At 44.2% G+C, this 12,252-nt stretch overlaps 1 protein-coding gene across 13 annotated transcripts in view; it reads right to left on the reverse strand.

The window, feature by feature from the left end:
- Positions 1 to 12,045, reverse strand: part of LOC118505770 (fasciclin-2) — a 52,497-nt gene extending 40,452 nt beyond the window's left edge. For 6 of the 13 annotated variants that reach the window (XM_036042022.1, XM_036042020.1, XM_036042019.1 and 3 more), the window contains exons 1-2: positions 11,867 to 12,037; positions 10,116 to 10,470 (exon numbers count right to left, since the gene is read on the reverse strand). In XM_036042022.1, the coding sequence (XP_035897915.1) occupies positions 10,116 to 10,188 (73 nt within the window). In that variant the 5' untranslated portion in view covers positions 10,189 to 10,470; positions 11,867 to 12,037. Of the gene's footprint in view, positions 1 to 10,115; positions 10,490 to 11,589; positions 11,841 to 11,866 lie in introns of those variants that run through there. The other 7 variants (XM_036042021.1, XM_036042026.1, XM_036042014.1 and 4 more) reach the window with 6 other exon arrangements.
- Between the last annotated feature and the right edge of the window lie 207 nt (positions 12,046 to 12,252).

Below are 12,252 nucleotides of genomic sequence, written 5' to 3' on the forward strand. Positions count from 1 at the left end.
TTCAGCATAATTTTGATCCGAAATCATACCCTCCTTTCAAATTTCCCGCGGTAAAACAAAGCATTAGCCCTATCTTGCTCCATCTAATCGTCCAGAACATCGTACATGGTGGATGGCATCATTTCGACAGAACGGAAGCAACCAAACTTCCTTCACACGTTTCACTGTTGCCATTCAAAAGCCACATATTTCCGTTTCCGCGCTTGAAGGTCGGAGTAGAATGTGGATCCCTTTGTCAACGACCATGGGAGATCGGCGGTGTCGAAAGCCAGCCAAGCACGCACGAACCTACTACATGCACGCACTGTTGATGAGAAAATGGAAAACATTCGGACCACCCCCAGTGAGTTAAAACAGGAAACTACGTCAGCAAAAAAAATCCGACAGAACAACATCCATAACGAACCGCCGTATCGGGTAAAAGAGTGCAGGGCCACCACACCATCCTCCGGTTAGCAGTCGGCCAAGTCTATTCGTGTTTTAATTAGTGTTCAACCTCGAGCTAGTTTGAGGATGGAGCCGTGTTCACTCAATATGCTCCCCAAAGCAATGCGCACATCGAAAGGACACTCGTTCGTCTACCTTGTCCGTCACTGTTTCGCCTGACAGACCAGTCGCTCCAGCCGTCTCCTGAGGTTGAGCTTTCAATTAGTACTGTACCTCCTGACGGTGGTTTTGTTTCGACTTTGGGCTTTGCCAACGCCAGGGCTCACGGCACCACGGGCGGAAATTACTGAAACCACATCATAATGCTCATAGTAAAACTGCCTGCCGGCACAGGAAGTTCGCGATTTTATCCATCCAGAGCGATGATGTGATGATGTTGTGCCGCAAAAAGGTACCGGTGAAGAGTGCCCTCCAGGGTTTTGAATTCTCGCAACGGCAAATCTCAGCAGATTGAGAACGCACTTTTCGCGTAAATTGATAGCTAATGTTTTTCTACCGGTGCTGGTACACGTTTCTGTGAAAATGTTTTGTTTGGTATTGGTTGTTGGGATGGAATTTTGTTTAAAAACCGAACGAACTTGAAACGCAAAACAATGATGGTCCAAAGTACGGCAACTTAGTATTGAAAATCCGTTTTATACCTGGTACACGTCCTCAAAAAGCGCGCCGCAGTATAAAATAGCAATGCTGCAGCATGGATTATTGCGAGAAGAGAATGTGTGCCACATTTAAACAGCACTAACCGTCTCCGAGCTAAAGTTGAAAATTGAAGCGAAATACCTTAAGTAGTTGGTTGCTAACTTTACCTCTGCCAACGTGCTGCACACAACATTCCTTACTGCAACTTCCAGCATATCGTACGAAATTTATGGACTACCAACCCACTCCATCCCTTCCATTAGTGTTGCTCAATAGACTACACGCTTTACAGAGAAAGAGCACATAGTTTAATGCAACAAAATAACGTTGCACGAAAAGAATGTTCTAACTGTTTAAATATTTAGTTAACCCTGGCTGCGTGAATCTACTGGCCGAAAATTGCAATCCTTGTGCTGTCCGAAATGTGTATCACGTCTGGTTTTCGGTGCTGTATTCGTCTAACGAAATTGTTCAACAATTTTTCACCTAAACCTCAAGCTGCCATAGGAATCCGACGCCGGGTGAGTGAGTGATAGTAGACCATTTTATAGCTTTATCCCATATCCCAGCGTTATTAACAGCTCAAGCCACAGCTTTGGAAAATTTAGGCTCATTTCGGTTTTCCCGGATGGTGGCAATCGTTCATCGGGAGGGGCCATTGGGCCAACCGAAACGAGACTCATAATGGTTTTATTGTTTTGCCTGCTGGACTACTGGCATGACCGGGCGTGTGAAATTAGAGCAGTAACAGCATAGTTTTACTAAACTGGAATAAAACTTTTCCTTCGCTGAGTTGGTGCCAACAGTACATCGATTCGAGAAGATAAGCAAAAACACTCACTCACTCACCAGAAGTGGCCTAGACAATATTTTAGACGCTCACGTTGGTACAATGCCCACGGTAGTGTTCCACTATCGGAACCAAAGCCGGAGTTCGTTTTGTCGTGTTTTTAATTGCTTAAGGCTTTTTAATTACCCACCACTTGTGGTGTACAAATGGAAAGTTCTCACGTTTCCATAAAGCTTTTCTTGTACACCGTGCACCGTAATCCCACGGACCGTTTCAGATGTAGCCTTGGTGATATTTGTTTTGTACGGGGAACATTACATGCCTCCGTCCTGTCGGCCGGCCCTTTCTCTTCCTCTGCAGTTGTAATCATGCGTCAACCGGGGGGGTCAAGTGGTCATAAAACAGTGGTGGTAGATGTGATGAGAATTGCAGCTCGGCTTTCACCTGCCTCAGAACTCGGTGACCGTTAGCAGCGCTACTTGTGCTAATTTATAAACCAGAAAATGAATCATTGCCTCCTTCTTTGTTCGTTATCGTTCGTTATGGAATTCAAAGTAGATTTGGAGTACTAACCACTTCATTTACTGTAACTATCATTATTATTGTGTTTGGGTTTCAGTTTCAAAATTACTTCTAAGTTGGGTCACTCTTATATTTTTGTATCAATAGTTTAATTAAAACTTCCTTTCCAATCGAGGACGTAAACGTAAAAGGTAACTTTCGATCGAAACAGTAAGGATCAGATCGAATCAGCGAACATCTAGTTACTCAACAAATTGAGCCATGTTTCATTCATACGTAACGATGGAACGAGCACACCTTACCGTATTCGTTCGCTGGTACGAAGCGAAATGCCACCATGATCCTCCGTTGAACCGGAAGTAAATCTGTTGGAACTTTCGGTAGGCACATCGTAGTGTGCGTGTCGAACGAACCTATGGTGAAATTTACACATTTGCCAACGTACGCAACTGTAATGTTATTACGGGCGTACGCTGGCCATACTCATGGACAGCACCGAAAATAATCAAATGGACTGGTAATTCCGTACACCGGTGCTAGCGGCGGCGCATGCATGAAAAGTCAGGTGTGTCGCCAATAGGCTGCAACGGCGCTTGAGGGTTATTCATCGTGGCTGTGGTTTGTAGGATGTGCAGTGTTCGTACAATTTTCACCAGTGGCGTGCAAATGTAATTGAAATCGGTCAAAAGAACAGGCACCAGGCCGTGAAGAGCGCTAATTTTGAATACACCTGAATTAGTGCACCCGATGCACCTTGATTCCTATGCAGGATTTTGATATTGTTCTAATGACGAAACGAAGCATGATTACTAATCGTTTCAATTAAATTTCTAAATTTGAAAAATACATTCGCATTATTTAGCTCTTTCGGAGAATCCTATTTTAGAGAAAGATAGCTTTTTGAACTATGCTAACATATAATTTGTCCTATTATTTGAAGTTATTTGGTGAAGTGGTTGATATAAATTTGAAGCTTATTAAAATTTTGATATATTTCAAATTAATGATGACTCTGTTTGCATCAAATGGCTCCATCTTCAGAGCACGAATTTTCAGCTTAGAGAACAAAATCAAAGTATAAAAACGAACACTCTAACTAGGTTCACCCGAGTCCAACCACATTTGTACATGTGGCTAAAAAGGCCGACGAGCCGACCGTGGCACTTTCCCGCCAAACGATCGAATTGGAGGAAAGAGAGAAAAAAACCTAACGAAACGTGAGCCCATATTATGTTCAACTACACCACGGCAATCCCATCCTCAGGTGAAAGGACGGAGACAATCCCATTCACGACGCCGTTTTCCGCGATGGGGTCTCGTCTCTCATCGTCACGGATCGGAGCATTTGGCTGCGGTGGGTCGGTGTGCACTTCATTATGCTCTCCCGAGCCCAAATACCAAGCCTGGTGTGGTGTGAAGCATGAAAGCAATTTCAACTCTTTTGACAGCCTCCTCGGTTCGGGATTGAAGAAGTTACACGTCACGTTTGCTGCTCCTCTTCTTCATGGCATTTCCGACTCCGCAAATAATAATGCCGCAATCGTAAACCAAACACCTAGCGCGGGGTAATATGCCGGATAGAAATTGTAAGAGCAGACAAAAAAAAAAGAAGAGCACAAATTGTGGAGTGGCGAATGAGATTTCCACCGTGAGAATGTCATTCCAACGTTTGATCGTTCGTGCCGCAACAATTCGCGATTTTGCCTCGTTCCTTTTTCTTCCCACTGCCGCTGTTGGTTGGAAATAAGGCGAGAAATCGATGGCATATTTAGAAGTGTGGCAGGTGACGTTGATTTTTACATTGCTGAGTACAACTGTACCCATCCATGCAGTGTCTGTGGGATTGGAACAAGGAACAAATAGGGAATTTTTTTCCCACTTATGCTTAGGAAAAGATCGTGGTTACGTGGGTCCAAGAATGCAACCACTGCGTTTGTAGATGGTGCATTTTCTGTACGTTTTTCTGCTTCTTTCCGTATGCAACGGTTTTCCCTATCGAAATGTCGCCTTCAGGAACTGACTACTTCCGGTACGTATGAGACCCACAGAGAGTTTTGTCGGACCAAAGGATGAGATGCTCGCTTGTCATTGGCGAGCCACGATAGATGAGACGTTTGATCTGTCGTGTCAAATGACGATGGAACGCCGAGTTTCGCCAAGGGAAAGAGTGAGCCCAGTGACAATGATGGCACACCAACGACAATTACGGCTTGGTTGAATAGTTTTCCAGTGCTATCACTATGACCGTTCCATGGTTTTATGCTCAACCACTGTGCCATTTTTCCAACGAGGTGGAACACGACGCCATTTCACTGGCCACATCCGCTATTTCCTGCTTGCACCTGCGTCACTTGCACTTTGCACACTTGTGTGAAGCCCGGTTCCAGTATTTAATGACACTGTTGCCTATCCGTGACAATTCACCGCAAAACGAATCATGCTAGTTCATTTAAATGTGGCCAATGTGCAGTGGAAAAGGAGCATTTTGAATCAGGAAAAGAAATCTCTCCCCTTAAAACGACCATCTTCTTCTTGAGCTCAACCTTAAGAGGTGCAGAAGATCTATATAAAATGAACTCAAACCCATTATTGCACGTTGCAAATTTTCAACCCCCAAGCCAACTTCCGTCGCAGAACAGGGAAATGGAAACACCGTTTATTTATGTTTTGAACCTGCATCTTTGGCGATCAACACGCGTTAGGAACAAGCACATCGCCATGGGTGAATTATTTAGCACCACATCACTGCTGACCTCACCACTCACCCCGCTCCCAACGCTATCTGTTTCGTGAAGCATGTTTATTTCGGTACGATGGCTTGCGAACCACGATTTGGAACCGATGCATCACAACAAGTCAAGGCCACAAAAATAGAATCGCTTTACATCACACACTTCGCGGAAAGGTGCAGTACGGGGATTCTGCCTGACTGCCGGCTGCAATGTGCAATCGGGATCCCGAGCCGGTGACGAACACATTGAAACGCGGGAGTGTATTTTTAACACTGGAGAAAAATATCACCCAGAGTGCATGTGCAATTTCGCGTCGAGATGTGCGCTAATCGTGGTGAGGATCGTTAGTTTAATTCCAAGCGTATCATAAAGAGGGTAAATATTGTGAATGAAATGAGCGTACCGCTGTTGCTGTAAATACGGCAAGAGTATCAGATTAATGGTATTACTAAGGCACGAACACACATCATATTGACTGTGAATAAGTTATAAGCACTTCCTGCAAGTCATAGATCTACTTTTTATTCTTAACCAGTATTGAGTATGCATATAAGAATCTGTTAATTACCATCCCTAATCGATTAGAATATTAACAATGATGTCGCACCGCACAATTAGTGGTCATTATACCATACGCCATTCATATGGAACATTTTGCAAGAACCTTAAATTGTTTGGACATCTTCTTCAGGAAGTCACAGAAAGAATTTCAGCTAATCGATAGACGACCAATGTCATCACCATTTACCACCATCATTACCGGTGGCATAACCATCGGTGCATATGGTGTCGACGCAGAAGGAAGCATAAAGAAAGCGCACCACACCCATACAGGAAAATCAAGAGCACCGTGTCTTGCCGTGTTGTAGCTAGCGGATGATCGTCACTAACCTATGCAGGGCAATGGTTTCAAGTCTTGCGGCTTAAGCAGAAGCGGAAGGGCTTCTCGCATTAAAAACTAATGAGAAAAAAATGAGCCACCGGTCGTTCCGAGTCAGTGTGCGGTCATAAAACCTAAACGCTAAGCGGATCCTCGGAGCCTTCGGAACATCGCCACCACCGGAACACGGCAGACACGGAGGATGACCTTCAGCTGTTGTGTGCCGGTTTGTGTGTGTGTGTGAGTGGTAACCGAATACGAACGATGGGCGCTAACATTATTGATGTGCAGGCCCCCTGCCTTTGCCTTATTATCGGAAGTCAACATGCTTATTGTTTTTTTGTTTTGTTACACTAAAGTAAGCTCCATAAAACTGGCTCCGGAAAGACTAGCACGAAGAATGGCTAGACTCCGGTTGCAGTTGTGGTTGGACTGTATTGAACATCAGGCATGTCTGGTTTTGTCTTTCGCTGTTCCATTTCTACTAATCAGGTGCACACTCTTGCATTACGTACTTCCTGCACAGGTGTTCGGTCATATCGACGTAAACAGTGAGCCTACCATATGTTGGAGGATCAAATGTCATCGTCTGTCACACATCCTTGGAAAGCAGGCAAGTGATGACATGGTTAGCTAATGTATTGCGCATGCAGAGCAGTCCTACCGAGAGGTTTTTTTTATTCTTGGAATAGAAATAGAGCAGCCGGTGATCAGCCAACAGAAAGATTGGTGCCCTAAGATAGAAAATGCTTGTGTTTCAATTACGGTTACACATTTTAATGGCTATAATTGGGATATTAGTTTTTTGCTAAGTTGCAAAGTACAAATATTGGAAATCAATCATGTGCTGCTATTCCCATTGATGAGAAACAGATATTTCTGGGGCTCGTGATAGACAAGCGCATGAGGATCATACATATTTTGTTGTTCAATTAAAGCTTCAGCCATTCAATTCTACTACTTTGCCATGACATTGATAACGAGTTCTCATATTGCATTCTCACCTGATTTAAAACGTAATTCATTGCAATATGCATGGCACTAAAACGTCAGAACCATGTATCAGATTCTTCGCACGGACAATACCTGTCCATCATTCCAATTAAATTTATTTCTCTATCGCTAACATGTACGCTAACGGATGGCAACCTTCACCACCATCGATGTTTGGTTGATTAATTTTTTTTCCTTCCATAAACAATAGCGTGCGGATGAATCCATGTTGTTCCATGAAATGTTAGGTCAGTCCGGCCCAAGTCAGTCAATCCCATGTCGACAGCCGACACGGACGACTAAAGGGCAGCACCGAACACACTAAAAATAGTCCCATATCCGATGCGAACTACATGAGTGTCTAGTCATGCACTAGCGGAGAAAGTTCGAGTCCATCACATCCAACAGTCCCATCGATCGTACATGTGTCGATCCTACATTATCGAATCGATAAGATTTTTTTAGCCCACTTTCTCACACACTCCTTGTACGCGACCATGTTATTCTATTTTTTCGCTCGTTTCGTTTTTTCGTTCCACTATCTTCAGGGTGTTGAGAATTGTATTTAGAAAACCTCTGATGGCCGGTAGAGTTTGGTACAGAGCGGAAAATTTTACGCAAGTTGCAATATGCTTCTTTCGCCGAGGCGTGCTTGTGAACACCTCTGTCGTCACAAAAGGGTCATCGAGATGGATACATTGATCGAACGATGGGTCACCATTTCAAAGGTTTGCTCCCGAGCGTGAAGGTTCCTCCGTTTGCTTAAGCTTTTTTTTTTTCTTTGTGTGTATCAATACTTCTTTCGTTCGCGCCTTACATCTTCTTCCGTTCTCGCCGAAGTCTGACCGTTCATGTTTGAGCACTTTTCTAACACTTTCGTTCCAATTTTATGCCCACCCTCCAAACGTTTGCACCATCCACCCGCGTACCGGGACGTTTAATTTTTCGACAGCCAGGTTTCTCGTTTCCCGGTCATTGGCTAATGTTTTGGCAGGCGGTCAAGTTGAACCGTGCGCGATGGGTGGATTTTTTCCTCCCCAACACTCACGCGGTTGGAAATGGAAAGGCAACGGTTCCCAGCGGTTATGTACAGTGGCCAGAGCTCGGTAGTTCCTTTGCTATGGTATTCGCGACGAACTGGTGACCTGATGGAATTTTCTATTTCTGTCATCGGCACAACTCTCCGCCGAAACGGATGAGGTGCGTTTCTTCGGTGTCGTACAAACGACCGTCACCGACAGTCGGTTTCTCGACGCAATTTCTTTTGCCTTATGATTCCTGCCTTCCGTTTTTCTCGGTACAAAAAAACATGCTCCATTTTCCCGCGGTAGAAGAAATGCCGTATTGTGGTTACGTCCTTGCCTAAGCGTTACGGAATCCCACCAACAGTTAATGTGAAGGATACAGATGCAAGTGGTTAGAGAGAGCGTATGTTGTTTTCTCAGACACCAGTACGGGTGTAGTAAACGTTTATTCATTCTGTCGTGCCAATAGCCAAAACCAGTATCCACAGACCAGCTGCGAGAGAAATGTCCCTGAAAATGTGTGTTTTTTTACATGCTGTACGTCTCACTATTATGGAGACGGCGGCATTGCGACATTAAATCGATTGGTTTAGTCCAAGGACGTACAGCTAGTGTTACGGCTGTGTGAGTTATGAGGATTTTAGTAACCTTGAGGGCGACATTTTACCCAGAGCCGGGATTACAAAAATTCAATATCAAATCACAATGCAGGTTTATGTACTCCTGATATACTAACAGCAGGAAGTCGTTAAGGGGTATGTTCCAAAAAGTCCATTACTTAATTAATCTTTTCACTTCATAAGATTAAAATATATTGAAAGAAGTCTCTACGAACAACTGTATTTGCCATGTCCAATGTACATTTGCTGGAACTGGAAACACAATAAAGATCTGTTTGTCCAAAATGGGTGATATCATAAGAATTCGGCAGAATTTCATTTAACTCATCAGTAACAGTTACCAAAAAGGAATGAAGTGGTGGATGCTATTATTTCTCACTTTTTGGAAATAAAACTGCAGTTGTCCTAAGAGATAATGTGTTTACACAAATTCTCTATAGCACTTTGCGGTTGTCCAAGTATAGAAAATTTTCCAAACAATTGGATGTTTGGAATTTCCCATTAAAAATAATTTTAATTGGATGTCAGTTTATCTCATTAAAAAGACAATTTCCCATTGCAGAACTTTTCATCGTGATTACAAAACCGTCCTGTCTTTCGCGAAACAATATCACCAAACTTCATTATTAAACCCATTTCTACCACTCACAGGGCCGTTAAAATCAATTAATATGTCTCTGTTTTTCGTGAGGCAAAAATGTGGCATCTCCAAACGCTGCAACAAACACATCCTGTTGTCTAGACACGGTCTGCAAAAGAAAAGAACGCTACAAACCCGGTGTCGAGAAACGGAAACGAACATTTGCTCCATCACAAACCCCACACACTGTGTACCTTCCGATCGTTTATGTATCGCCTGTTATTACCCTGGACGGGTGAAAAGTAAGATTACAAATTGTTCACTTAATTACCCAGCCAACCAAACGTGCGTCTTCAGTACACCCGAAGGGTGTTCGGTGTTGTATGCATCGTACAGATGGTTCAAGTTTCGTAGCACTTTTTACGTCGACGAAAGGTCTGATCGTACGCAAAACATTTTCGATGATGGCCCGAGCGAGCGAGCAAGAGTAAGGTAGGTGGAGGTAGGTTCTGTTGTTTATTTACTGTCAAAACCTGGTTCCCGCATGGAAGATGCAAAAAAGCCGCAACCGGTGGAATACGCTAGCGTTGCTACTTGTGGGGTGTTCATTGCTTCACTTTGCCCGATGACCACCTGTGAGTTTAAGTAATATTTTCCAAACAAGTTCCCATCATCATGTAGCTAGAGGAGGTTAGGGTTAGGGCACATACGGTTTTTGGGCAATCGAACGATCGGTGTGTTTGTTTCACTTGCTTTCATTGCAAATTCCAACACCAACACGGAATACCCCCACGCTGGTTTGCCACATCAGTTGGGACAACGATTGAATATCCATCCTTGGCACAAATATGAGTGTAATATTTTTAGAGTTTCGCTGCATTCCTTACCTATAAGCGTAATCCAAACGAGCAGCATCATCACGGCCGCGGAGTTGAGGCTACGGCCATATTGAGCTGCCATCTTGTTTCCTTTTCGGTCGCGACAGGAAGCCTTCTTCAAGTCGATGCTATCTACCGAGATATTGTGTAATGATCGCTAATAACTTAACGACCAGAAACAAACGCGAGTTGACTATTCGCACTTCTTGCCACTGTTTAGTGTAATTTTAATTGGAGATACACTTTTCACTTAGTAAAGTTGAATTCAATGATCATTTTCACGCACACTATTTTTCAATACAAGCAGCTGTTAAAACTGTTTGAAATGTGTTATACATCCAGCCGAAGCTAGGACAAACAGGCACTGAAATTATGTAGAAAAACTATATTGAAAAAACATCAAAACTTTACTTACTACAACAATATAAAAAACACTTTTTGTAAAATTTGTTAGAAAAACAATTCGAAAAACACTATCCACCACAGAAAACACGTTTCAAGCCAACGCGCATTTGAATTTGTCGATCAACCAAACGGTCGGCAAATAAATCGATCTAGCGACGCACACGATCAAACGCACACGGGGCTATGCTCTCATCACACGGGGTTGACTTTGGCTGGCGTGAGACGCGTTTTTCTCTCCCTTATGTTGCCTTTTGTTCGTAGCAGAGCACTTCTCACATTCTTCGTTGTTCGAACGGGTGGTGGATTCGGTTACAGTGCCCACAGACCGTGACGTCACACAGGTGCACAGGTATTCGTAAACATGGGACCTGACGATGTTGTTGGTTACGTTTTTTTATCTGCTTCGCGCCGAGCACCGTTGTTCTCCGCGACTTGCACCAACACAAACACACGCCACTGCGCTGGGCTTTTCCATGCGCTTTGATGCTTAATTTTATCGTTTTCCTACATATAAACATCACTTTCCGCTTAAATGAAACCTTTTCGAACAAATGCACCGCAATGCTGGAGCAAGTGGTTTTAGAATCATCTTTTTGCTTTATATGTTTCATCCCCACGAAACATGGTCCGCGGTTCGGAGGTTTGTCGCGACACCACGTACACCAGCGCAAAGCTACGCGAGGCGAGATCAGGTTGACTTTAGGGCGCTCTGCTTCGCGCCCACACCAACACACTCAAACCGCAGGTGATTCAATCGATTCGATTACGCCTCTGGTAGCATTCTTCTCGTCGAAACAAAAGGGTCTTCGCTGGAAACGGATCGAAAATGCACCTTTTCCCTTATACCCACGATCGCGAGATAGAGCAACTCATCATCACGGACACAGAGTTTTAATCAACTTCATCTCCACCGTCCGCAAACGATCATCGATGGACTCGCTCGGAAGGTTGGTGGGTTTTGTTTTGGGAGATCACTTGTTTGGGGGTGTCTACATACACCATGCATAGATAGCACACGAGCGGGGCAATAATACAATAAAACTAATACACACACACAATTGGCCCTGCCAAGCCCTACCGGTCAAACACGGGGTGGCCGCCTGGCCGCGTCATTTAATCCAATTTACTCCACACACATTCGCTTTACGCCCGCTGTTAACTAAGCACGAAGCTAAACACAACGGTACGGCAACTGCAGCAATGCTCCGTTGGGATCGCAGGATTGTGCAACGGACTGCCTGCCTGCCTGCCTTCCTGCCACTGGTCACCGGATTGGGTGCGGTTTCCCTTTCCAACGCCCCCTCACTTAGTTCTGTGACGCTCAAACTCAAATTCACACACGGCGTATCACATACCCAAAACAATGCAAACGGTACACACGGCTGCACTTACAGCATAACACGCTCCAGCACTCGAAACGACCACCGCAATAGAATCGATGGCTTTTTCTATACACACGCCTTTCGAACTTCTAACACCGCGAACTCGCTCGCGACACGCACGTCCGGCTCGATTCGCGTCTGGCTTCAGAATGAATTCGAATGAATTCGAATAAACCTGTGGAAGGTGGAAGCCGTTGCGTACGCTCGTCCGCGTAGAGAGTTCATTCTGAACGATGCGCAAGCTGCACAGTGGGTGCTGTGACGGTACAAAAAAGGGGAAAATCAAGAGAACATTTTAAATTATGAATGTGTACTAGATTGTCCGAATTTTCTTAATCAAAATGAAATAATACGAGCAT

Source organism: Anopheles stephensi, chromosome 2 (assembly GCF_013141755.1).
Source record: "Anopheles stephensi strain Indian chromosome 2, UCI_ANSTEP_V1.0, whole genome shotgun sequence".
Lineage (NCBI taxonomy): Eukaryota > Metazoa > Arthropoda > Insecta > Diptera > Culicidae > Anopheles > Anopheles stephensi.